General features: G+C 46.3%; 1 protein-coding gene across 5 annotated transcripts in view; it reads right to left on the minus strand.

Moving 5' to 3' along the window:
• The window catches only part of LOC147429159 (AP-1 complex subunit gamma-2-like), a 244,286-nt gene that overhangs the window by 119,560 nt on the left and 96,892 nt on the right, over positions 1–27,834 (minus strand). For all 5 annotated transcript variants that reach the window (XR_015185812.1, XR_015185811.1, XM_086495289.1 and 2 more), the window contains one exon: positions 22–176. Coding sequence is in view for 3 of the 5 variants with exons in the window: in XM_086495289.1 (XP_086351415.1) it covers positions 22–176 (155 nt within the window). In the remaining 2 variants the exon portion in view is untranslated. The remainder of the gene's footprint in view (positions 1–21; positions 177–27,834) is intronic.

A 27,834-nucleotide genomic window follows, 5' to 3' on the forward strand; every position in this document is an offset into this window, starting at 1 on the left:
AGCCAGATGAGTATTTCTTACCTTATATTGTTGTCACTATTTGAAAGAAAGCGACCGAGGACATTGATGGCTAGCACACGAAGGCCTTGGGTGGCTTCAACATGCATTACTGTCTGAACACATTCATAAAGTATTGCACTGCCTGGAACTTTACTGGCATCGGTGTTTGTAATGACCTGCAATCTTGTAACAGAAATCTAATAAGTGGATTGGCTTGAGGCTAATAACGTCACTCACTCTAAACCTAGTTTGAGCTTTTCATTTCAATTCCATCTTATCCTTCATATCCCCAGATGTGCATTAAACTAAAGTATTGTTGGGACTCTGTTGTGAATGGAATGGAACTGTTGTTGTTAGGTGTCACTAATAACAAGGTGAAAAAGTGTCAACTCTTGCGAACCCAATGGATCTATAAGGCACTATAGTTTGCAAGGACAGCATTTTATACACCACTGCTAGCACAATAAAACATAACATAGCTCCACCCTCTCGAGGAAGAGTGATGCTATGGTTAAGCTAGAGGTTGTGTATAACCTTAATAGTCTTGAAATGCCCCAAAATGGTGAAGGACATGTCACCCAAATGAAAACAACCATGAGAGACTGTAGAAGCTGCAAATAAAATGCAATGGGAACACCAACACCAAGACCCAAAAGTTGCTTCCAGCTATGATGAATAGCCCAAGCTGCCAGAAATACACCCAAGTGAGAAAATATAAAGCTACGCTTAATTCGTCCTAAGTTCAGAAGAGTTGCCCAGAACGCTGCCAAGGAAAGGATATTGTAGCCAAAGCAGTAGTCTGTACAAGTGCGTTGTGCGTGACGTGAATACTGTAGCTTAAGGCGAATCAAACACAATGTAAAGCATGAGTATTTAAGAAAAACAGAAACACCAAGGACTACTTGAGACCAAAAAGTAGCTTAGATGCTTGAGAATGGCTTGATTGAGAATGACGTAGGAGGCCCCCTTTTATATGAGGTGGTGGTCTTTTACAAGATATATGAGACAAGAACTCATACAGACCAAACGTCGTCCTAAGTTCACTCTTGTGCACATCCTCTGGCCTGATACAAATCTAATGGTATCCACTCTTAAGGTGTATCCTGCTGAAAATTGCAGCACCCTGTAAACGGTCAAGACTATCATCAATCCTTAGGATAGGAAACCTGTTCTTGATGGTATTCTTAATCATTGCATGGTGGTCAATACACATACGCCAAGATCCATCCTTCTTCTGTACTAGAAGCACTCGGGAGCAATAGGGTGAAGAACTAGGTTGAATCAGCCTTTTTTCTAACAGCTTCTCTACTTGGCCCATAATCTCTTTCTGCTAAGCCGCACTAACCTTGCAGGGAGGCCTATTTGGTGGGCTAAAACTGGCACCAAATCAATCCCATGATCCTCAGGCCTCTGTAGCAGTAACCGAGACAGTAATGAATCAGAAAAACAGTCACTAAACTCTCGCAAAAAATGCCGAACTTTCATTATTTAACACTAATAAATTTGAATGACAATTATATGAAACGTCATGTGCAAAAATCAAGTACGCAGAAAGATGATTCTTAATTATAGAAGTGATAGCCGAAGCACATACAATAGGGACAGACTCCCCTTTAAGCTTTACATCAAGGATGTGAGTTTTGCCTCTATACTAAAGGGTGATCTTTTTTTTGAAGACATCCAGCACTCCATGTATACAGAACATCCACGGGATTCTCAACAGCGTATCACACCCTTCCAATGGTATGATATAAAATTCCTATGTGTCCACATATGACTGAATATGCAGACACAGCTTTCCAATGACTCTTAGTGGCCAGGACATGCCAACCCTACCTTTGCTGTGTACCCCATCTCTTCAGTTTTGATGCCCAACTTGATGGCCAACTCTGGTGAGATAAAGTTTGCTTTACCACCTGGATCAAAGAAGATAAGTGTTGTTTGGTCCTGACTTTACCCCACGCTCTGCATAACGCACTGGCATCTGCATTTGGCCTATCACCCACCATATCTGGCACTAATCGGGCCGTGGGTTTGGGCTTCTTCCCTTTTCTGTCCTCTTTGTCCTTTGAGTCAGCTGGCCTCCTCCTCTGGGAACAATCTGTAGCAAAATGGCCAAGCTGCTCGCATATAAAGCATTTGTTCTCAGCCATTGAAGCCTTCTTTTCCTTGAACAACTTGCCCAGAAAAGGCTTTCTTTTCTTTTTCTTGGCATGTCCTTCAAACGTCTCGGCTGAGTCCTTGGCTTTCCCTATCTTTAATGACCCTTATGATGCTTCAGGAGTCACTTTCACAACGGGCTTCTTTGCTATAAAAAAAATTTTGTTGACCCCCCTTTACGTTGCCATGAAACCCATTGTTCTCTCCCTTCAACAAGGCATGAGCAATGTTGGCAACTTCCATAAGTTGAGTAAGGGTAGCCACTTTGTTCTTTGTACATTAGTCTCAAAGCCCTTTAGGCAGCCCACAACAATACTTCTCAATGTGCTCTGTCACTGGCACAAACTTGTAGGAGGTTATTGAGAGCAACGCTTTGCAGAACCTCCCATTGTACTCCTGTAGGCTCTTGCAAGTGGCCGTAGTAAGTTGGTGCCAATCGGTCATGACATCGGCTTCGAATTCATTTGACAGCCACGCAGATGCAAACATTTGCTTGAAGTATACCCATCTGGCAGGTGCATGTCCTTGCATCAACAGTATCATTCACCATGTAAGCGCATTGCCTTTCAAACATGTGGCAGCTTTCCTAAACTTGGAGACCTCTGCAAAATTCCCCCTGAATAAGCTGTATCAAACTGCTGGAGGAAAGTAAGAGCCTTTGCCTTATCCTCAAAGCCGTTGAAAGTATCAAACTTCACAGTTGCACCACGTTCTTTGTATACTTCTGGCTTTTCCAAAGCTCCCAAATTGTCATAGGGAATTGTCTGCAACATGGGCACTGTGATAGGGATCATCGGCGCCAATAGGTGTCCTAATCACTTGTTCATGGACAAAAGGAATTTGTCTTGGAGCCCCAACCGACTCTGCAACATGAGAGTGCTCCCTGCAGTGCTGAGATGCACAAGGGACCTGGGTTTGAGCCTCAACAGGCTCTAGTGCATGAGACAATTGCCTTGTCTGCTGTGACACTGGTGGCGCTTGCAGAAATGCCATAAACCTAGTGTAGCACAGATAGTGTCGTGCTCTCTACAGTGGGTGCTCCTCAGTGCAATGTGCATGACAATCTCACTCAAAACAGACTGAAAACAAGAGACAATAGACAACAACGGAGCTCACAGAGACACAGCAGTAGCAGACCACAACAAATGACTCGACTATCTCAAAGAACTGATACAGACTCTGGCGTGGCAGCACACTCACCTCCAGCCCAGGACTCTCAGGTACAATGGGGTGTCGAGGCTGAGATGTGCAGGGATGGTGAAGCAGTGCTGTGTGTATAGACTCGCTATCCCTAACGACGACACTGGACCATAGAGCTAGAAGATGATCCGATGACCCAGCAGCTACTACTCATATGTACAACCATAAAGAGCCACCAACGGCTCATAAATGTCAACCATCTAAATCTATCCCCAAACTGAGTGGTGGTGACCTGGCCACAATGTCCACTAGACCACCGTCTGTATCCCTGCTGCCACGTCACTGCCCAGCCAAGAGAGTTCATCTAGTGTGAACCAGCCTAGACCAATGTACTAACTGTTAACTCTGTGTCCTGTGAAAGTGACACTGTAGTCTGCTACAGGTTGCCCGCCACAAGACCGCTCACCATCTCGGTGAGAAAAACAACTGAAACTGCTAATCGACCGCAAAGAAACCACTACTGCACATCATTGTCATTATAAAAAACTGCCCAGTCACCCAAGAGAAAGATTAGTCGCCACACCACTGGAAGCATCAGTCTTCGAAGGTGAAGCCATCAAATCAATGGTGGGACTCTGCTGTATGTGAGCTCTCCTGTCCGTAACTGGGCCCCCTGGGAAGGGACCACCCATCTACTGCTAGGCAGATGGTAGCACCTGTCCTGTAGTATACTGAGGACGTCGAGTAACAGCCATGGCGGTGTGCTCCAACAATTCCGTCGCAGCAAGCCGCATTCTGCATCTGAGGCAATGGTGACGACTGAAACCCCTGAGGATACTGTTGTTGATTATAGTACTGAACTTGAGTCTGTGGGTAAAGTCCCATAAATTGCTGAGAAGCACCCGTGCTGCATTCTGCACTGGTGTACCTGCTCCAGCCCACCCATACCCCATACCCATCATCGATGTTGGAGTGCGAAAATAGTAGCATCCCGATCGGCGATGGCGCTCTCACCAACTCGTAGAGATCCCTCCATAGCTGCATAAGTAGCTGCGTGACGTTGGTGTGTAGCTGCTAACCACTCTGCTCCAAGCTCAATGGTGGCAATGGCTTGCCTAGACTCCTGTAATATATCTCAAATAGCCGAAAAAGTGATGTAGAGTCCGACACTGTGGAAGGTCCTATAACAGTGTCAGGGTGAAGAGAGCTAGCAAGTGGTACAGCTGGTGGCACTGGGGTGGCAAGTGGCATTGCTCGTGGTGGTGGACTGGGAGCATGCCTCTCTGGCGGAGTAGAGACGGTGGGAGTGGTTGCAGCAGGACTAGGCATAGGAGAAGAAGCAACTCTCGTTGGGGCTTGGGAGCTAGTCACTGTGGTAGGAGTAAAAATAGCAGCAGTAGAGAGAGGAACGCACACTGTAGAAGCCACAGATGTGACATGCATAGTGTGATCTGCAGTGCCTGAACTTACCATCGAACCAGTAGCGAAAGTATGCGAGGAACGTCGACAGGTTGCTTCACTTGAAGCTGCCGGCTTTCCGAAACTGGCAGTGATATTAAAGATTCTACTGTGTCCTTCACTACCTTCGCCCTCTTTTTCTTAGGCTTCCCAGGTAGACCCATTGTCTGTTCAATATCTTTCCCTTTTGCCTTAGAGCTTTTACACCGCATATCCGCATCCACATCCATAGGACGAACAGGTATGTTAATGACCCAGGCCAACAAGGGAGTTGCAAAGCATTGAAAGCTAGATTGCACAGATTGCACCTGAGCTCTGAATCTTTTTGCCCGCGACTGTAAAGAGGTAAATAGAATTTGATGAAAGCCACACGGGATTGTGTGGATGAGGCAGTATAGGCCTTCGCAGTGCAAAATATATTAGGCACGTCACATTTGCCCTTGCTTACTTTAGCAGCTCTGACCAAAAAGTAGTACTTGAAAATGGCCCAGAGCTTTTTATTTCTTGCATAGTCAGCATGACTAGTACTAAGTAGCTCTTTGCATGCCTCGATGGTCGCATCTTTCGAAAGTTGTGATTAGGTTCTCGTAGCCGGTTTTAAAGGTTGTCATCCCCAAAGCCTGACTAATGCATGTAGCAGTCAGTGGGTGCCCTCTTACTTTAGGAAAAAACTTGAGAACCTCATGCACCATATCCATGGGAATATCAGAAGGCAGATCGGCCTCTGCTAATGCTGACAGACCTAGCGTATGTAGCTGATCTTTTGATAAAACTTCTCGAAGAGACGGATGAGGCTGCTGCAGATGGAAGTTCAGAGTGAATTTGGTTTGAGTTTTGGAAGAAGGAGGCCGAGGAATTTGATGGCTCAGTACCTGCGTGATGGCCTTCCTCTTCTTTTTGTTTTTCACAGTATCTTCCTGTTCATCATCTTCCTCTTCGTGTTGGCTAGAAGACTCTGAGTCAGAGTCAGAGGCAGAGTCCGAGTCAAACGCTTTGTAATTCTCATCTCTGTGATCAGCGGAGGACAGATCGGTGAGGCCATGGCTGTCCACATCTTCTTCCTTTGCAGAACTTGGGGATGTTTCAGTTGGCCTCTGTCGAGACAAGGCTTTCTTCCTAGCTTGTTTGCTTGTACTAGCCATCGTGAAGTGTTCTTTAAAATTTCAAACCTGAAAAGCGTGAGTCGGAGATTGTTGAATAGTTCCTGTCCGAAAAGCTAGCTGCCTTAAGCAGATCAGTATAGAAGAGCAAGCTGCAAGTGTGCTCCTCACACATGTAGCGCTCTCTGGCTAGTGTGCAGGGTGAACCCTACTCCCAGATTCCCAGATGTAGCCCTGCACTTGATTTCGCAAGGAAGAAGCTTGATTCCGCAGGAAGGAAGAGGGTGGCGGAAGATGGCAAGAGGGCGATATCAGGGAGGGATGAGGCTATTGGCGAGAGGTATTAGAGAGGGGACGATATAAGGTCGAGGGAGGGTTGGTGAGGGACGAGGTGAAAATTAGGGTGGGTAGGGGCGAGGGGAACATGCTCGGTAGGAGCGAGGTGGTATGTTGGGTAGGGACGAAGGGGATTGGTGAGGGGCGAGGGGGGATTGGTGAGGGGCAAGGGGGGGTATGCTGGGTAGGGGCGAGGGGGAATTGGTGAGGGGCGAGGGGGGTTGGTGGGTAGGGGCGAGGTGGATTGGTGAGGGGGGGGGGGGGGGGGGTATGTTGGGTAGGGGTGAGGGGGAATTGGTGAGGGGCGAGGGGGGTTGGTGGGCAGGGGCGAGGGGGTATTGGTGAGGGGCGAGCGAGGAGGGATTGGTGAGGGGCGAGGGGGTTGGTGGGTAGGGGCGAGGGGGATTGGTGAGGGGCGAGGGGTTATGTTGGGTAGGGGCAAGGGGGAGGGGGAATTAAGGGCGAGCGCTAGATTAGGGGGCAAGGGTGGGTAGCAAAATAGATGCATGCAGTGAAACAAGGGGAATTTTTTAAGATAACATTGACTATAACTGAGATGAGAACTATCATAAGGAAGATTTGAGAAGAGGGGAAAATGGTAAGCCAGAGAGACAGAGAGAGAGAGAGAGAGAGAGAGAGAGAGAGAGAGAGAGCTGAGGAGGGGACAATCATCTGGTGGTGGGATGGATATCATCATTAGATTTCTATATAATCAGGGCGAGTGATAGCACTTGATTCTTGATCCATTTACCAGTGGCAAGGTAACACCCTCCAGAGTGACTAACTGGACAGCCCCCTGTGGAAAAATCTCTTGTACCATGAAAGGCCCTTGCCAAGCTGGGACCAGCTTCTTAGCTTTTTTCAGATACTTCGCTTGATAGAGTAGCACCAGTGTTCCCTGTGTCATTTTCGGCTTTCTGAGATGGCGATCATGCCAGGCTTTGCGACGAAGTTGCTCGGCTTGGAGAGCATGTGAAGCTAACATCTTGCTTTCATCTAACATTGAGAGACGAGAGAGGTTTGCGGAAGCAATTCCCGCTGTGACACGAACACTTCCCACTTTTGCTGAACCTGAGTTGAACTCATATGGTGCAATTGAACCTGAGTTGAACTCATATGGTGCAATTGCTTCTAGACCGAAAGCTAGCTGGAATGGGGTGTAGTTGGTGGTTGCCTTGAAGGAGGTGCGATAAGCCCAAACTGTGCCAAGGATAGCCTGAGCCCAAGATGTTGGATGCAGGTGACAAGCTTTCCTGAGAAGCACGAATAGCACTTTGTTAGTTCTCTCAGCTTGCCCATTTGCTCTAGGATAGTACGAGCAAGATTTGCGATGAAAAATCTTGTAGTTCATGAGGAGTGGAGATCAAGTCGTTGACGAAATGACTACCTCGATCACTGGTGATTTCCAGAGGACACACAATCCTGCAAAAAATATTTTCATACAAAAATTTTGCGACAGTGGCGGCTGTACAGTCGATGGTAGCCACCACTTCGGCCCACTTTGTTGCATAATCCGTTGCTACCATGAGATACTTACGATTGCCGGGTTGAGCAAGTGGAGTAACTGGACCAACAAAGTCCAAGCCCCATCGCTCAAAGGGCAACCACGCCATAGATACCTGCAGGGGGCGATTGGATTGCTTGTTAGGCTTGGGCGCACATTGCTGACAGACATCACAAATCTTGACATGAGAAATAGCATCTCTAAATATATAGGGCCACCATAAGCCGGTCTGTAAGATTTTTTACGCTGTAATGTGACCAGTGTAGTGGCCACCTGTACGACCACTATGTGGATCCTCCAGAATGTGTTCTACTTCATGAGGGGAGATGCACATGCGCAGCACACCATCTGGCCCAGATTTGTAGAGCTGTCCGCCAATCAAAGAGAAGGGTCTAGACTTCAGCAAGAGTCTTCTTTTTTGCAAGGGAGAAGCATTCTCAGGATATAAGCCAGTAGAGAGTAGATGTAACACATCTCCATACCATTCTGGGGTCGTGTCGACCTTATAGAGATGACTATCTGGAAAGTCATCATCAACCCCAGTATCGGGCTCACCTATATGTATGCGAGAGAGATGGTCGGCCATGACATGTTGCTTGCCTGGACTAAGAACTACTTCGAAATCGAATTCCTGGAATATCAATAGCCACCTCCAGACTCTTCCTGCAACTTGGGGTTTATTCAAAAGATAGCGTAGCGCATGATGATCCGTGATGATAGTGAAGTGAACCCCTAGCAAGCAAAGACGAAACTTTTGTAAAGAATACACCATAGCCAAACCTTCCCTTTCTGTGGTGCTGTAGTTGCGGTCTGCTTTGGTGAGTAGGCGACTGACATAGTGAACAGGACGATCCAGGTTGTACTCCTTACTACGCTGAGTCAGCATAGTCCCCACAACCAGTTGATTGGCATCAATATGCACATGAGAAGGTAGAGACCAATCTGGAGCCACTAGAATAGGTGCTTCAGTGAGGCGTTTTTTGAGGTATACAAATGCTTCAGCCTCAGATTTTGACCATTGGAATGGTACGGTAGCACTAGTGAGTTGGGTCAATGGTTGAGCCACCTGTGCATATATTCGTATAAACCTGCGATGATAGGTTGTGTGGCTCACAAAGCTTTGAACACCTTTCGGGTTGATGGGAGGTGGTAACTTCAAGATGGCCACGATCTTCTCTAGGTCAGGCACTAAACCTTTGGCAGACACCACATGGCCTAGAAGTGTGCCCTCAGTGACCAAAAAATGCCATTTGTTAGGATTGAGCTTTAGGCGTGCCTCTCTGCACCTGAGGAAGGCAACAAAGAGCTGAGCGAGGTGATCCTATAGATTTTCCACTGGGGTTGAACATTGAGCACCTGAGAAGGTCGAGAAATCGTCCATGAAGATGCGAAGATGATCCATAAGTAAAGGACAAAATATAAGATACATTCCTCGATTGAAGGAAGGTGGAGCGTTTTTCAACCCAAACAACATCCTAGTGTAGATAAAAATACCCCAGGAAGACACAAAGGCCGTTTTAAGCTAATCACCTGGATGGATGCCCAACTGATTGTATCCACTGAACCCATCCATGAAACTGTACAATACATGTCCTGCTACATCTTCGAGCACACGCTCAGTGAAAGGTGTGGGAAAAACATCTGGGATAGTTACCTTGTTTAGAGCGCGGTAATCTACGCACACACGGATTTTATTTGACTGCTTCTTAGGTGCTATCACCATGGGTGATAACTCACAGTGCTCCACAGGTACAATGATCCCTGCCTCTTGCATTTTTTCGAGCTTTGACTTAACAACTTCTGCATACTTTGGATTGAGCTTGTAAGCTCAGCCTCTGACAGGCTTAGCCCCTTCAACCAGAGGGATAGTGTGGACACCCAATTCTGGTGAGATCCCTTCCAAATCTTTGTAGGACCAAGCAAAAACATCTTTAAAAGAGTGTATAAAAGAAACTACCTGATCGAGTAACGCGGGATGCTTCCATAACCAAGCTGCTAACAGGACTGCTGAGGGTTGTCAGGGTCGCCCAGGTTGATTTTTTTGACCGGGTCAAGAGGTGTAACTGTGGAGGGTACTTCAGAAGTTGAGAAGTGAGCTGCCTCTTGGAGCTTCGAGACATCATGGGCTAGTGTTTGATCGATTGGAAACTCTGCATACTCTTCTTGTAACCATCCTAGTGGAAGCTCATCGAAGGGTAAATCTTCAAACACAAACATAGCAGAGTGCTTTTGAGGGGGCGGAACGTCCAACCTGGGAGATGTTAGAGGAAGGGGGGAATCATTGGCGAGTTCATGCAGAGGAGATTTCTTCCCCCTTCGGTGATGTGTTATAGGTTCACCAAGGCCGACGGCTTCCATCAGAGGAACACTTGAATCATGGGAATCGGGGACCAACACACTTACTTCTTCGACTGGCACACTTTCTGTTGTAGGGCTTGGGACACTGGTGTCCGCCTGAGGAGATGGGAGAGAGAGTGATACCGGCACAGGTGGGGTTTGAATAGAGACCACATAGTTGGCATCAAGGTGGTAGCTTCCAACCACTGCAGCAGGTCTTCGTCAGACCCGTCAGGTGGGATGGGCTGCTCAGGGTCGCGGTTGGACTGTACTGACAATGAGCTCTGATGAACCACTGGATCCATACCTCCTTCGAGCCGAATTGGTTGCATGGGGGAGCCAGGAGTATGTATCCACATGGCGTCGTTTTCCCAATCATGAAGTACCTTAGTATGCTGCAACCATGGTCTACCAATAAGCAAAGGAAATCCTCCCTCCACCTGAGGAAGAGTGACCACCACAAAATCCAAGCTAAATGTGAAGTCTTGTACCATCAGAGGCAACTTCTCTACTATGCCCACAAGGTAGACTGTCCTCTGGTCCGCCAATGTAACAGTGAATGGAGCAGGGCGGGTAGGCATCAGATTGATCCCAGATCCACCATCCACGATGACGCCTGAGAATTGATGCCCAAGAATAGACACAGTGAGACAAGGACTTTTGTAGTCGGTGAGGGGAGCAGTTGGATAAGAAATCATGTAGGACTCCAAGGGCTGCACAGGTAGATGCCCGCCACTAGGCCCTGCACCAGGATACAGACATTGGATGATGGAAAGGGTGTCACTTCTAAAATTTGCATCAAGACGAAGCATGTCGTACAGTGACACTTGCTGAAAGGTGTTTTTCAAGATAGACTCTGTTGTAGGCTTCTCTCTTTGGATTAGATCTTGCTGTCGTATCTTAATCTTCTGCAAGTCCTCTACTACTTCCCTGAAAGCACCATCAATATCTAATAGAAGAGAGGTAGGTTGCCTCTTGGCACTACCTGCTGGTTTGTCAGCTACTAAGGGAGTTTGACTCATTTGTGTGATTGGAGATGGAAAAAAATTGGACGGCCAGAGAGGCTGAGACCAAGAGCAGCTCTCTGTGTCCGTGTGAGCACACCAGCCCGCTCTTCCACCTGCTTCAACCCATCTCGAGAGGCAACTACAAGAGTGGAAGGAGGGGCCTGTGGAATGGTGCTTATTGTGATGAGGTTAACCTTGGGGAATGTAAACTCCTGCTGGTTTTGGCTTGTGCTTGCAGATGTGGATGCACGTTGTTTTGGGCAGTCCTTACTATAGTGATCCTTAGCTTCAGGGCAATGTCAGCAAGGAGGGGACCCTTCTAGCAACGAATATTTGCTCTGATAATGTCCATACTTGTAACCGGCCTGTTTGATCCAAAAAGGGCGGTAGACTTTACTTTAAACCTTGATTTAGCTTTCACCCATTATTAGTCGTCTATTTTACCTGTACTTTCAAGACACTGCAAAGGGGAGAGGGATACAGGCTGCTAGATTGCACCTGTATGAGTAGACGGACACCAGATTGGCCCCTAACTTAGGCGCCCCTTTCGGTATTTCTTTATTATTCAAAAGAGGGAATAAACGCTGTGGTTCCTACAAGCTGCCCCGCACAAACTCGGCTGAATTTCCACTGTTCCAGCCCGATTTCGGCAGCATAACTGTACTAGAACCCTTCACGGTCAGTATTCCCACGCATTGACTAACTTTCCCGACGCATACGGGCACTTTGCAAAACCTGGCGAGAATCTGCAGCACGCTGAATTCTCTGTTTTCAGCCCTGAAAATGCTCCAGATCGCCTGTACAGCGGTCCCCTTGCGTCCCCGAACCTCCTGGGGGTATTAGGGTCCGTTTAGGGCCAAAACCCTAAACCTGCAAAAATACACAGCAGGCTGTAATTCACTGTTTCGGGCTCCGTTCCGCGTGCCGGTCGCATCCCTAGCAAGTCCTCGAGCTCCCGCACCTGTAGGGCTACTTGCCCTTTGAATCGGACGAGATTTCTGGCGTGAAACCTCTCCGAATTCACCTGTACCTGCGGGGGGATTAGCCGCTAGCTAATCCAGTACCTGTGCAAGAGGCTCTTGCCTCGGCAATCGCGCATGAACCCACACAACTGTACATTGGTCAAATGAAGAGCCCACTAGAGGGGCATAACATACTGCCAAAGGGGAGAGAGAGGGCAGTGCGTAGCGTGCAGGGCATCACTCCTGGCACCGCACTGTGCATAAAAGGGAAAGCAAGCACTCCATAGCTCTTAACCTGTGACAAAATCTGAAAATGAGGCTCTCTCCTCTTCAAATTCAGCGCCACTTCTTGTTGCATAAGGCAAGTGCACCAGAAGGTGCCACTTGGCACTTTTACAAGCATTTTCCCGTTTCGGGGTTGCCGCCTAAAAATATCCCAACCGGTTGCCCAGTTGACTTCACGGCAGAGTAAGAAAATGTTCCCTTTGTCATTCCGGAGGTAATGACGCCAACACATTTTCAGGTCCCAAAATAGCAGTTCCCTAAATTTTAGGAGATGCTGCCATTGTATCTTTCTAGGTCATCCGACCCTCTTTGTACACTGCGGCCACATCCAAAACTGAAATGTAGCCTCTGTAGCAAAGGATTCCACTTTGGCTAGTCAATGACCCCACTTGGCTAACCATAGTCCTTGTCCAACCTTAGTGCTCTCTTGCCCTCAGGCCTGGACTCCCTCTGGACAGTTCCACACTAGCTATGCAATGCAGGGCAGTTAGATTTCCCGAGGGGTGTTTCCAAAAAGTGAAAGTAAATAGATAATAAGAAAGAAATCAACAAAAAGGATAGATAGTAGTCACACGTTGGTGACATACCCCCCTCCTGAAATCTCAAACGTCCTCGTTTGCATCTATGTCGTACATGCTTACTGTCAACACTGATGTATTCAACACCTGTCGACACATATACGACACATACATGCTCATTGTCAACCCTGGTGTATTCAACACCTCGTCGACTCATGTATTGCCTGCGTGTGAACCCTGTCCCAATGACATAGTGGTAGCTTCGCACTCTGCCATTGCTTTGAGTCACTAACTTTCCAATGACAAAATGGTAGCTGCACATTTTGCCACTGTCTTATAGTACACGTTGGATCCCGTAACACTTTCGAGCATACCCAAACCGACAGTTTAAGAATGCAGTTACACATGTACTCTTCAATAGAAGCAATCACTGTATCCTTGACAAACTGACAAGAAATACTCACTTCTATAGCACTAACCAAACTTTTGGACATTCCATAAGAGCAATTGCCAAACTGACAATCTGTACAGCTCTAACATTCATGTAACAGGTATTTGATTTGAGCTCACTTTAAATACCATGTACATCATTTGTTTCAAAAGCCATTGTCACACTGACAATCCATGTAGCTTTGAAACTCAAGGGGTCAAGGTAGGTTGTAAATCGAAGGCTTCCAGGTAGAGTGATAACACAGTTGGTGACTCTGCAAGTTCACCTTCTTCCATCCACTTAGCATCCATTGGTGGATAGTTTCTGAACTTTACCAAGTAACGCCTAGCAACCTTGCCTTTCACTTTCCTTTCTTTGTGTGCCAAAATCTGTTCAGGGACCAAGATCTCGTCAAGTTCCTCGACTTCCGGCTGATCTTCAGCTGGTATATCTTCTGGCACATCACCCACATAGGGTCTGAGAAGACTCACATGAAACGCATTGTGAATCTTCCAACTGTCAGGCAATTTCAGCCTATATGCAACATCACTGATTATGTCGCATACTTGAAAAGGCCCATAGTAACGCATGCTGAGCTTTGGAAAGAGTCTTTCCTTGCCCTTCATCTTCTTTAACCTTGCCTTTTCAAACCGTAGAAGCACCCAATCACCAAGTGAATATACCACTTCACGACGGTGACGATCAGCTGCTTTCTTTTGCTTTGCCTGAGTCCTTTCTAAGGCCACTTTGACCTTCTTGTACATTTCATCCATGTCTTGAACATACTTATCTGCTTCAAATATCTTGTCCTTTGTATGCAGTATGGGAGGAACTTTCTTGCCACCTTCAACTATCTCAAAAGGTGCCTTGCCAGTTGATGAATGCACTGTATTATTGTATGCATACTCCACCAATGGCAAATACTGCTCCCACTTTCCTTTATGCTCTGACACATAGCACTTCAGCAGATCTAGGACAGTAGAATTTGCCTCTTCTGACTGCCCATCTGTTTGAGGATGAAATGACGAAGAGAATTTGAGCGTGGTACCCATATTCTCAAACAAGCCTTTCCAGAACAAACTAGTCATGCGTGGATCACGGTCGCTAATAATCGACTGTGGCATGCCATGATACTTGAAAATATTGCTCATAAACAAGCGTGCCATCTGATCTGGCTTTATCTTCTTCCTGACAGGAATAAAATGAGCCTGTTTGCTGAATCTGCAAATAATGGTCCAAATACCATCATTTCCTGTCTGCGTTCTTGGAAGATCAAAGATAAAATCCATAGCAATACTTTCCCATGGTTTATCTGGAATAGGTAGTGGTTGCAATAACCCTGGTGCCTTTTGCCTGTCAAACTTGACCTTTTGGCATATTAGGCATTCTCGCACAAAGGCATCCACATCCCTTCTCAATGTAGGCCAATAGAAGAATGTCTCAACCGCTTTAACTGTAGCATCGATACCACGATGCCCTGCATACGGTGGGACATGACTCTCTTCCATAACTTTGCGTCGCAATGGCTTTGTGACACACAATCTGCCATGCATCATCATGAACCCGTCTTTAAGAAGATAGTGTTCATGACGTTGTCCATCCATTAGTTGCTCGAAGACCCTTGCAAAATCTTCATCATTTGCATACTGTTCTCTCATATCATCAAGTTCATGATGATAAGGAATCGACACAGCTGAAATTTGTGGCTTCCTTGACAAGGCATCAGCCACAACGTTCTTCTTGCCTTCCACATGCACAATCTGAAAATGGAACATGGACAAGATATTTGCCCATCGCATATGCTTCTCAGATAACTTTGTCTGTGTCAAGAAGTATCGCAAGGTCTGATGATCCGTTTGGACAACGAAATCTGCACCTAGCAGGTAGTGTTTCCAACTTAAGAGCGCATGAATCACAGCCAGTAACTCTTTCTCATAGACCTGCATGGTCATCTCTGGCCCTTGCAAAATTCTGCTCTCATAGGCTACTACCCTGCCATCTTGCATTAGCACAGCACCAATGCTACTACCGCAGGCATCACACTGGACCACAAATGACTTCCTAAGATCTGGCAACACAATGACTGGATCTGAAGTCATCTTTTCCTTTAAGAGATTAAAAGCTGAAATCTCTTTCTGTGTCCATCTAAAGGTGACTGCCTTCTTTTGAAGAGCATGTAAAGGTGAAGCAATCTCAGCGAAATTTCGGATAAACCTTCTGTAATAGGAGCATAGTCCCAAGAAGCTTCGGACATCATGCACCGTCTTCAAATTTGGCCATGACTTGATCGCTTCAACTTTTGCAGGATCCATTCTGACACCGTCCTTTGAGACAATGTGTCCCAGAAAGTGAATCTCTTCCAGAAAAAACTCACTTTTCTTTGCATTGATGAGCAACCTATGACTGCGTAGCTCTTTGAACACAATGGCCAAGTGATGCCTATGCTCCTCTTCATTCTTTGAGTAGACTATCATGTCATCAAAGAATGTACCAACAAACTGCTGGTGTGGACGGAAAATTCTGTCCATCATCCTATTAAACGTAGCAGGAGCATTTGTGAGACCAAAGGGCATCACTAAAAATTCGTAAAGGCCAAACGTTGTTCTAAAAGCAGTCTTGTGCACATCCTCTGATCTAATGCGGATCTGATGATACCCACTCTTTAGATCTATCCTGCTAAACATAGCTGCTCCTTCTAATTTGTCCATAATATCATCAATTCTAGGTATAGGGAACCTATTCTTGATGGTATTCTTGTTCAGTGCACGGTAGTCGATGCACATACGCCATGAGCCATCTTTTTTCTGCACCAACAATACTGGAGAACAGAATGGAGATGAACTGGGCTGAATCAGCCCTTTTTCTAACAGCTCCTGTACTTGGCCCATTATCTCTTTCTGCTGAGCCGCACTAACCCTGTACGGAGGCTTATTTGGTGGGCTACTGCCTGGCACCAAATCTATCGCATGGTCCTCGGGTCTCTCTGGCGGTAATTGAGACGGTAATGAATCGGAAAAACAGTCACTATACTGTTGTAAAAACATTGACCTTTCTTTATCTAGCACAGATAAATTTGATTCATCACAATCTGACACTTCACGTGCAAAAACCAAGTACGCAGAAAGATGCTTTTTCATTACAGAAGTAATAGCAGAAGCTGATACAGTAGGAATAGACTCCCCTTTAAGCTTTACATCCAGAATGTGAGTCTTTCCCCTGCTCTGTACAGTGATCTTTTTGTTGTAGGCATCCATGATTCCCTGTACACGAAATAACCAAGGAATACCTAACAACACATCACATCCGTCCAGTGGCATGATGTAAAATTCTTCAGCATCTACATAGGACTGGATATGTAGACGCAACTTTCCAATGATGGGTGTCACAGCCTCTGTATGGCCAGGACATGCCAAACCTGCCTCTGCTGTATACCCCATCTCTTCAGGTCTGATTCCCAACTTTGAAGCCAATTCTGGGGAAATAAAGTTGGCTTTGGCACCTGGATCAAAGAAGATAAGCACTGTTTGATCCCTAACCTTTCCCCATGCTCTGCAAAGCTCACTTGCATCTGAATTTGGCTTGTCGCCCACCATATCTGGCACTAGACCAGCCATGGGCTTCTTTCCCTTCCTGTCTTCCTTGTCTTCAGAATCAGCTGGCCTTTTCTTTGTAGGACAGTTGTAAGCGATGTGGCCAGGCTGCTCACATATAAAGCATTTGTTCTCTGTCCTCAGGACCTTCTTTTGCTCTTCTGACTTGTGAGGAAAACGTCTTTTCCATTTCTTTGCGGGTCCTTTTTCTGATTCAGCCGTAGCTTTGTCTTTCCCTGCGTTGGCCGACTCCTGAGTCCCTTTAGGAGCCTCATTGGGAACGTGCTTCTTGGCTGAATTTTTCTTGCCTGATCCTGCCTTGACGCCAGTGTTAAATTCACAATCTTCTCCCTTGAGCAAACCATTGCCAGTGTTTGCTACCTCGATGAGCTGCGTCAAAGTAGTGACTTTTGTCTTCGTGCAGTATTTTCTCAATCCTTTGGGTAGGCCACAACAGTATTTTTCAATCTGTTCTGTCAATGGCACAAACCTATAGGAAGTTATTGGAAGTAGAGCTTTCCAAAACTTCCGATTGTAATCATCCAGATTTCTGCAAGTGGCAGCATTAAGCTGGTGCCATTCTGTCATGACATCTGCTTCGAAATCATCAGATAACCATGCTGCTGCAAAAATCTGCTTGAAGTAAATCCATGTGGATGGAGCTTGCCCTTGAAGCAATAAAGTTGTCCACCATTGTCCCGCATTCCCTGTCAAGAAAGTGGCTGCCTTGCGGACCTTTGAAGCCTCTGTAAAGTTTCCCCCTGCATAGGCCTTGTCAAACTGCTGGAGGAATGAAAGAGCCTTCTTCCTGTCATCAAACCCTGTAAAGGTCGTGAATGACACTCCTTTGCCACCTTCTTTGTACGGAGTTGGCCTCTCCAGCGGCGTTAAATTGTCATATGGAAGTGACTGAAACATGGGAACACTAATAGGGTTCATCTGTGTTCCTTGGCCGCTATTAACTTGACCTGGAAATGCCATATTTGGCTGCTGATTTGTAATTCCAGCCATACCAAAATTTGCTTGTGGCATCCCAAATTGTCCCTGAGTGCTTTGAAACCCTGGTTGCATACCCATGACACTGTACATGGGGTTAGGCATCATCGTTTGAGCACCCGCAAACACTGTTCCTGGCGTGTAAAACTGATTTCCAGGTGCATGACCAGCCATGCTTTGGAATACGGATCCACCTCCAAAATAGCCAGGGTGTACTGAAGGTGGTGGGAAGACCTGTTGCATAGCCTGTAGGTTGCTTCCCTGCCCATTAGAACCAGCTATAGGCTGTTGAAAGGTGGCGGGCTGAACTGGTACAGCTTGAAAAACTGGCATCTCAGCCACCTGTTCTTGCACCTTAGGCATACGTTGTGGAGACTGCATGTTCTCCGTCAAGTGTACAGGTGTTTCCATTGACTGTGCAATATGAATCACCTGTGTTCGAGCCTTAACAGGCTTTTGAATATGATCCAGTGACCCAACTTGCTGAGACGGAACGGAGGTTGCAGAAAGGCTAAAAACCTCGGATTCTGCATTACTTGTGTGAACATAGCCACAGCAGTAGCCAACTGGGTCCTGAATATATCGTCATCTGTCTGTGGTGGTCTTGAGGACTCACCCACTTCATGTGTCTGTTGACCCTGTGAAGAGGAAACCTCTTCAGTCACATCATCTGGTCTATCAGCCATAATTGCAATTCCCTGTGTCTGGTCTATGATCCCTGTGTCTTCAAGCCCAAAACTGACCAAGGCTCACTTCTATAGGGAAAAAGTGATTTAATCCCGTCGATGGAACCATGTAACCGGCCTGTTTGATCCAAAAAGGGCGGTAGACTTTACTTTAAACCTTGATTTAGCTTTCACCCATTATTAGTCGTCTATTTTACCTGTACTTTCAAGACACTGCAAAGGGGAGAGGGATACAGGCTGCTAGATTGCACCTGTATGAGTAGACGGACACCAGATTGGCCCCTAACTTAGGCGCCCCTTTCGGTATTTCTTTATTATTCAAAAGAGGGAATAAACGCTGTGGTTCCTACAAGCTGCCCCGCACAAACTCGGCTGAATTTCCACTGTTCCAGCCCGATTTCGGCAGCATAACTGTACTAGAACCCTTCACGGTCAGTATTCCCACGCATTGACTGACTTTCCCGACGCATACGGGCACTTTGCAAAACCTGGCGAGAATCTGCAGCACGCTGAATTCTCTGTTTTCAGCCCTGAAAATGCTCCAGATCGCCTGTACAGCGGTCCCCTTGCGTCCCCGAACCTCCTGGGGGTATTAGGGTCCGTTTAGGGCCAAAACCCTAAACCTGCAAAAATACACAGCAGGCTGTAATTCACTGTTTCGGGCTCCGTTCCGCGTGCCGGTCGCATCCCTAGCAAGTCCTCGAGCTCCCGCACCTGTAGGGCTACTTGCCCTTTGAATCGGACGAGATTTCTGGCGTGAAACCTCTCCGAATTCACCTGTACCTGCGGGGGGATTAGCCGCTAGCTAATCCAGTACCTGTGCAAGAGGCTCTTGCCTCGGCAATCGCGCATGAACCCACACAACTGTACATTGGTCAAATGAAGAGCCCACTAGAGGGGCATAACATACTGCCAAAGGGGAGAGAGAGGGCAGTGCGTAGCGTGCAGGGCATCACTCCTGGCACCGCACTGTGCATAAGAGGGAAAGCAAGCACTCCATAGCTCTTAACCTGTGACAAAATCTAAAATGAGGCTCTCTCCTCTTCAAATTCAGCGCCACTTCTTGTTGCATAAGGCAAGTGCACCAGAAGGTGCCACTTGGCACTTTTACAAGCATTTTCCCGTTTCGGGTTGCCGCCTAAAAATATCCCAACCGGTTGCCCAGTTGACTTCACGGCAGAGTAAGAAAATGTTCCCTTTGTCATTCCGGAGGTAATGACGCCAACACATTTTCAGGTCCCAAAATAGCAGTTCCCTAAATTTTAGGAGATGCTGCCATTGTATCTTTCTAGGTCATCCGACCCTCTTTGTACACTGCGGCCACATCCAAACTGAAATGTAGCCTCTGTAGCAAAGGATTCCACTTTGGCTAGTCAATGACCCCACTTGGCTAACCATAGTCCTTGTCCAACCTTAGTGCTCTCTTGCCCTCAGGCCTGGACTCCCTCTGGACAGTTCCACACTAGCTATGCAATGCAGGGCAGTTAGATTTCCCGAGGGGTGTTTCCAAAAAGTGAAAGTAAATAGATAATAAGAAAGAAATCAACAAAAAGGATAGATAGTAGTCACACGTTGGTGACATACCCCCTCTGAAATCTCAAACGTCCTCGTTTGCATCTATGTCGTACATGCTTACTGTACACTGATGTATTCAACACCTGTCGACACATATACGACACATACATGCTCATTGTCAACCTGGTGTATTCACACCTCGTCGACTCATGTATTGCCTGCGTGTGAACCCTGTCCCAATGACATAGTGGTAGCTTCGCACTGCCATTGCTTTGAGTCACTAACTTTCCAATGACAAAATGGTAGCTGCACATTTTGCCACTGTCTTATAGTACACGTTGGATCCCGTAACACTTTCGAGCATACCCAAACCGACAGTTTAAGAATGCAGTTACACATGTACTCTTCAATAGAAGCAATCACTGTATCCTTGACAAACTGACAAGAAATACTCACTTCTATAGCACTAACCAAACTTTTGGACATTCCATAAGAGCAATTGCCAAACTGACAATCTGTACAGCTCTAACATTCATGTAACAGGTATTTGATTTGAGCTCACTTTAATACCATGTACATCATTTGTTTCAAAAGCCATTGTCACACTGACAATCCATGTAGCTTTGAAACTCAAGGGGTCAAGGTAGGTTGTAAATCGAAGGCTTCCAGGTAGAGTGATAACACAGTTGGTGACTCTGCAAGTTCACCTTCTTCCATCCACTTAGCATCCATTGGTGGATAGTTTCTGAACTTTACCAAGTAACGCCTAGCAACCTTGCCTTTCACTTTCCTTTCTTTGTGTGCCAAAATCTGTTCAGGGACCAAGATCTCGTCAAGTTCCTCGACTTCCGGCTGATCTTCAGCTGGTATATCTTCTGGCACATCACCCACATAGGGTCTGAGAAGACTCACATGAAACGCATTGTGAATCTTCCAACTGTCAGGCAATTTCAGCCTATATGCAACATCACTGATTATGTCGCATACTTGAAAAGGCCATAGTAACGCATGCTGAGCTTTGGAAAGAGTCTTTCCTTGCCCTTCATCTTCTTTAACCTTGCCTTTTCAAACCGTAGAAGCACCCAATCACCAAGTGAATATACCACTTCACGACGGTGACGATCAGCTGCTTTCTTTTGCTTTGCCTGAGTCCTTTCTAAGGCCACTTTGACCTTCTTGTACATTTCATCCATGTCTTGAACATACTTATCTGCTTCAAATATCTTGTCCTTTGTATGCAGTATGGGAGGAACTTTCTTGCCACCTTCAACTATCTCAAAAGGTGCCTTGCCAGTTGATGAATGCACTGTATTATTGTATGCATACTCCACCAATGGCAAATACTGCTCCCACTTTCCTTTATGCTCTGACACATAGCACTTCAGCAGATCTAGGACAGTAGAATTTGCCTCTTCTGACTGCCCATCTGTTTGAGGATGAAATGACGAAGAGAATTTGAGCGTGGTACCCATATTCTCAAACAAGCCTTTCCAGAACAAACTAGTCATGCGTGGATCACGGTCGCTAATAATCGACTGTGGCATGCCATGATACTTGAAAATATTGCTCATAAACAAGCGTGCCATCTGATCTGGCTTTATCTTCTTCCTGACAGGAATAAAATGAGCCTGTTTGCTGAATCTGCAAATAATGGTCCAAATACCATCATTTCCTGTCTGCGTTCTTGGAAGATCAAAGATAAAATCCATAGCAATACTTTCCCATGGTTTATCTGGAATAGGTAGTGGTTGCAATAACCCTGGTGCCTTTTGCCTGTCAAACTTGACCTTTTGGCATATTAGGCATTCTCGCACAAAGGCATCCACATCCCTTCTCAATGTAGGCCAATAGAAGAATGTCTCAACCGCTTTAACTGTAGCATCGATACCACGATGCCCTGCATACGGTGGGACATGACTCTCTTCCATAACTTTGCGTCGCAATGGCTTTGTGACACACAATCTGCCATGCATCATCATGAACCCGTCTTTAAGAAGATAGTGTTCATGACGTTGTCCATCCATTAGTTGCTCGAAGACCCTTGCAAAATCTTCATCATTTGCATACTGTTCTCTCATATCATCAAGTTCATGATGATAAGGAATCGACACAGCTGAAATTTGTGGCTTCCTTGACAAGGCATCAGCCACAACGTTCTTCTTGCCTTCCACATGCACAATCTGAAAATGGAACATGGACAAGATATTTGCCCATCGCATATGCTTCTCAGATAACTTTGTGTGTCAAGAAGTATCGCAAGGTCTGATGATCCGTTTGGACAACGAAATCTGCACCTAGCAGGTAGTGTTTCCAACTTAAGAGCGCATGAATCACAGCCAGTAACTCTTTCTCATAGACCTGCATGGTCATCTCTGGCCCTTGCAAAATTCTGCTCTCATAGGCTACTACCCTGCCATCTTGCATTAGCACACGCACAATGCTACTACCGCAGGCATCACACTGGACCACAAATGACTTCCTAAGATCTGGCAACACAATGACTGGATCTGAAGTCATCTTTTCCTTTAAGAGATTAAAAGCTGAAATCTCTTTCTGTGTCCATCTAAAGGTGACTGCCTTCTTTGAAGAGCATGTAAAGGTGAAGCAATCTCAGCGAAATTTCGGATAAACCTTCTGTAATAGGAGCATAGTCCCAAAGAAGCTTCGGACATCATGCACCGTCTTCAAATTGGCCATGACTTGATCGCTTCAACTTTTGCAGGATCCATTCTGACACCGTCCTTTGAGACAATGTGTCCCAGAAAGTGAATCTCTTCCAGAAAAAACTCACTTTTCTTTGCATTGATGAGCAACCTATGACTGCGTAGCTCTTTGAACACAATGGCCAAGTGATGCCTATGCTCCTCTTCATTCTTTGAGTAGACTATCATGTCATCAAAGAATGTACCAACAAACTGCTGGTGTGGACGGAAAATTCTGTCCATCATCCTATTGAACGTAGCAGGAGCATTTGTGAGACCAAAGGGCATCACTAAAAATTCGTAAAGGCCAAACGTTGTTCTAAAAGCAGTCTTGTGCACATCCTCTGATCTAATGCGGATCTGATGATACCCACTCTTTAGATCTATCCTGCTAAAATAGCTGCTCCTTCTAATTTGTCCATAATATCATCAATTCTAGGTATAGGGAACCTATTCTTGATGGTATTCTTGTTCAGTGCACGGTAGTCGATGCACATACGCCATGAGCCATCTTTTTTCTGCACCAACAATACTGGAGAACAGAATGGAGATGAACTGGGCTGAATCAGCCCTTTTTCTAACACTCTGTACTTGGCCCATTATCTCTTTCTGCTGAGCCGCACTAACCTGTACGGAGGCTTATTTGGTGGCTACTGCCTGGCACAAAATCTATCGCATGGTCTCGGGTCTCTCTGGCGGTAATTGAGACGGTAATGAATCGAAAAACAGTCACTAATACTGTTGTAAAAACATTGACCTTTCTTTATATAGCACAGATAAATTTGATTCATCACAATCTGACACTTCTCCGTGCAAAAACAAAGTACGCAGAAAGATGCTTTTTCATTACAGAAAGTAATAGCAGAAGCTGATACAGTTAGGAATAGACTCCCCTTTAAGCCTTTACATCCAGAATGTGAGTCTTTCCCCTGCTCTGTACAGTGATCTTTTTGTTGTAGGCATCCATGATTTCTGTACACGAAACAACCAAGGAATACCTAACAACACATCACATCCGTCCAGTGGCATGATGTAAAATCTTCAGCATCTACATAGGACTGGATATGTAGACGCAACTTTCCAATGATGGGTGTACACCCTCTGTATGGCCAGGACATGCCAAACCTGCCTCTGCTGTATACCCCATCTCTTCAGGTCTGATTCCCAACTTTGAAGCCAATTTGGGGAAATAAGTTGGCTTTGGCACCTGGATCAAAGAAGATAAGCACTGTTTGATCCCTGACCTTTTCCCCCATGCTCTGCAAAGCTCAACTTGCATCTGAATTTGGCTTGTCGCCACCATATCTGGCACTAGACCAGCCATGGGTTCTTTCCTTTCTTGTCTTCCTTGTCATCAGAATCAGCTGGCCTTTTCTTTGTAGGACAGTTGTAAGCAATGTGGCCAGGCTGCTACAATTAAAGCATTGTTCTCTGTCCTCAGGACCTTCTTTTGCTCTTCTGACTTGCGAGGAAAACGTCTTTTCCATTTCTTTGCGGGTCCTTTTTTGATTCAGCCGTAGCTTTATCTTTCCTGCATTGGCCGACTCAGAGTCCCTTTAGGAGCCTCATTGGGAACGTGCTTCTGGCTGAATTTTTCTTGCCTGATCCTGCCTTGACGCCAGTGTTAAATTCACAATCTTCTCCCTTGAGCAAACATTGCCAGTGTTTGCTACCTCGATGAGCTGCGTCAAAGTAGTGACTTTTGTCTTCGTGCAGTTTTTCCAATCCTTTGGGTAGGCCACAACATATTTTTCAATCTGTTCTGTCAATGGCACAAAACCTATAGGAAGTTATTGGAAGTAGAGCTTTCCAAAACTTCCGATTGTAATCATCAGATTTCTGCAAAGTGGCAGCATTAAGCTGGTGCCATTCTGTCATGACATCTGCTTCGAAATCATCAGATAACCATGCTGCTGCAAAAATCTGCTTGAAGTAAATCCATGTGGATGGAGCTTGCCCTTGAAGCAATAAAGTTGTCCACCATTGTCCCGCATTCCCTGTCAAGAAAGTGGCTGCCTTGCGGACCTTTGAAGCCTCTGTAAAGTTTCCCCCTGCATAGGCCTTGTCAAACTGCTGGAGGAATGAAAGAGCCTTCTTCCTGTCATCAAACCCTGTAAAGGTCGTGAATGACACTCCTTTGCCACCTTCTTTGTACGGAGTTGGCCTCTCCAGCGGCGTTAAATTGTCATATGGAAGTGACTGAAACATGGGAACACTAATAGGGTTCATCTGTGTTCCTTGGCCGCTATTAACTTGACCTGGAAATGCCATATTTGGCTGCTGATTTGTAATTCCAGCCATACCAAAATTTGCTTGTGGCATCCCAAATTGTCCCTGAGTGCTTTGAAACCCTGGTTGCATACCCATGACACTGTACATGGGGTTAGGCATCATCGTTTGAGCACCCGCAAACACTGTTCCTGGCGTGTAAAACTGATTTCCAGGTGCATGACCAGCCATGCTTTGGAATACGGATCCACCTCCAAAATAGCCAGGGTGTACTGAAGGTGGTGGGAAGACCTGTTGCATAGCCTGTAGGTTGCTTCCCTGCCCATTAGAACCAGCTATAGGCTGTTGAAAGGTGGCGGGCTGAACTGGTACAGCTTGAAAAACTGGCATCTCAGCCACCTGTTCTTGCACCTTAGGCATACGTTGTGGAGACTGCATGTTCTCCGTCAAGTGTACAGGTGTTTCCATTGACTGTGCAATATGAATCACCTGTGTTCGAGCCTTAACAGGCTTTTGAATATGATCCAGTGACCCAACTTGCTGAGACGGAACCGGAGGTTGCAGAAAGGCTAAAAACCTCGGATTCTGCATTACTTGTGTGAACATAGCCACAGCAGTAGCCAACTGGGTCCTGAATATATCGTCATCTGTCTGTGGTGGTCTTGAGGACTCACCCACTTCATGTGTCTGTTGACCCTGTGAAGAGGAAACCTCTTCAGTCACATCATCTGGTCTATCAGCCATAATTGCAATTCCCTGTGTCTGGTCTATGATCCCCTGTGTCTTCAAGCCCAAAACTGACCAAGGCTCACTTCTATAGGAAAAAGTGATTTAATCCCGTCGATGGAACCATGTAACCGGCCTGTTTGATCCAAAAAGGGCGGTAGACTTTACTTTAAACCTTGATTTAGCTTTCACCCATTATTAGTCGTCTATTTTACCTGTACTTTCAAGACACTGCAAAGGGGAGAGGGATACAGGCTGCTAGATTGCACCTGTATGAGTAGACGGACACCAGATTGGCCCCTAACTTAGGCGCCCCTTTCGGTATTTCTTTATTATTCAAAAGAGGGAATAAACGCTGTGGTTCCTACAAGCTGCCCCGCACAAACTCGGCTGAATTTCCACTGTTCCAGCCCGATTTCGGCAGCATAACTGTACTAGAACCCTTCACGGTCAGTATTCCCACGCATTGACTAACTTTCCCGACGCATACGGGCACTTTGCAAAACCTGGCGAGAATCTGCAGCACGCTGAATTCTCTGTTTTCAGCCCTGAAAATGCTCCAGATCGCCTGTACAGCGGTCCCCTTGCGTCCCCGAACCTCCTGGGGGTATTAGGGTCCGTTTAGGGCCAAAACCCTAAACCTGCAAAAATACACAGCAGGCTGTAATTCACTGTTTCGGGCTCCGTTCCGCGTGCCGGTCGCATCCCTAGCAAGTCCTCGAGCTCCCGCACCTGTAGGGCCACTTGCCCTTTGAATCGGACGAGATTTCTGGCGTGAAACCTCTCCGAATTCACCTGTACCTGCGGGGGGATTAGCCGCTAGCTAATCCAGTACCTGTGCAAGAGGCTCTTGCCTCGGCAATCGCGCATGAACCCACACAACTGTACATTGGTCAAATGAAGAGCCCACTAGAGGGGCATAACATACTGCCAAAGGGGAGAGAGAGGGCAGTGCGTAGCGTGCAGGGCATCACTCCTGGCACCGCACTGTGCATAAGAGGGAAAGCAAGCACTCCATAGCTCTTAACCTGTGACAAAATCTGAAAATGAGGCTCTCTCCTCTTCAAATTCAGCGCCACTTCTTGTTGCATAAGGCAAGTGCACCAGAAGGTGCCACTTGGCACTTTTACAAGCATTTTCCCGTTTCGGGGTTGCCGCCTAAAAATATCCCAACCGGTTGCCCAGTTGACTTCACGGCAGAGTAAGAAAATGTTCCCTTTGTCATTCCGGAGGTAATGACGCCAACACATTTTCAGGTCCCAAAATAGCAGTTCCCTAAATTTTAGGAGATGCTGCCATTGTATCTTTCTAGGTCATCCGACCCTCTTTGTACACTGCGGCCACATCCAAAACTGAAATGTAGCCTCTGTAGCAAAGGATTCCACTTTGGCTAGTCAATGACCCCACTTGGCTAACCATAGTCCTTGTCCAACCTTAGTGCTCTCTTGCCCTCAGGCCTGGACTCCCTCTGGACAGTTCCACACTAGCTATGCAATGCAGGGCAGTTAGATTTCCCGAGGGGTGTTTCCAAAAAGTGAAAGTAAATAGATAATAAGAAAGAAATCAACAAAAAGGATAGATAGTAGTCACACGTTGGTGACAATACTCCCCGCACCTGTAGCACAAAATTGGCCTATTGGAGGGGCGAGGTGGTCTCGGTCCTTGCTGCATGGGGCCGGATGCTGAAGTGTAGAAGCTTTGGAAAACTGAAAGAGTGCTAGCATGATAAAAGTTGGGGGATGCAAAGTTGTTGTGTATACCTTGCATAAGAGGTGTTGTCAGCAGAGGTGGCATCGGGTTTTGATGGCCATAGGATGAAACCATGTTGGATGCAGGTGCTATCCCTTGTTGGAGAGAAGGACCTAGACTTTGTTGTATTTGCCGCACTCCCTTGATATAGTAGCAATCCTTGTCTTCATGCCCCGACTTTTCGCAAAAGTGGCAATAAGCCCGAAGGGGACAGTATTGTGGAGGATGTCCTGGAGAGCGACACGAGCTGCACCATAGCATAGCCTTAGTCTCTTGCTAAGACCGAAGCTCTTCTAGCTTTCTCTTGATTTGATCCAAAGCCTCAAGATGTGGTGGTTTCTCCTGTCGAAGAGAGATTGATTTCTCCTCTTGAAGAGCGTTGTAGTTTCAAGGCTTCAAGTTCT

This window comes from Adiantum capillus-veneris, chromosome 22, assembly GCF_014529385.1.
Source record: "Adiantum capillus-veneris isolate H3 chromosome 22, ASM1452938v2, whole genome shotgun sequence".
NCBI lineage: Eukaryota > Viridiplantae > Streptophyta > Polypodiopsida > Polypodiales > Pteridaceae > Adiantum > Adiantum capillus-veneris.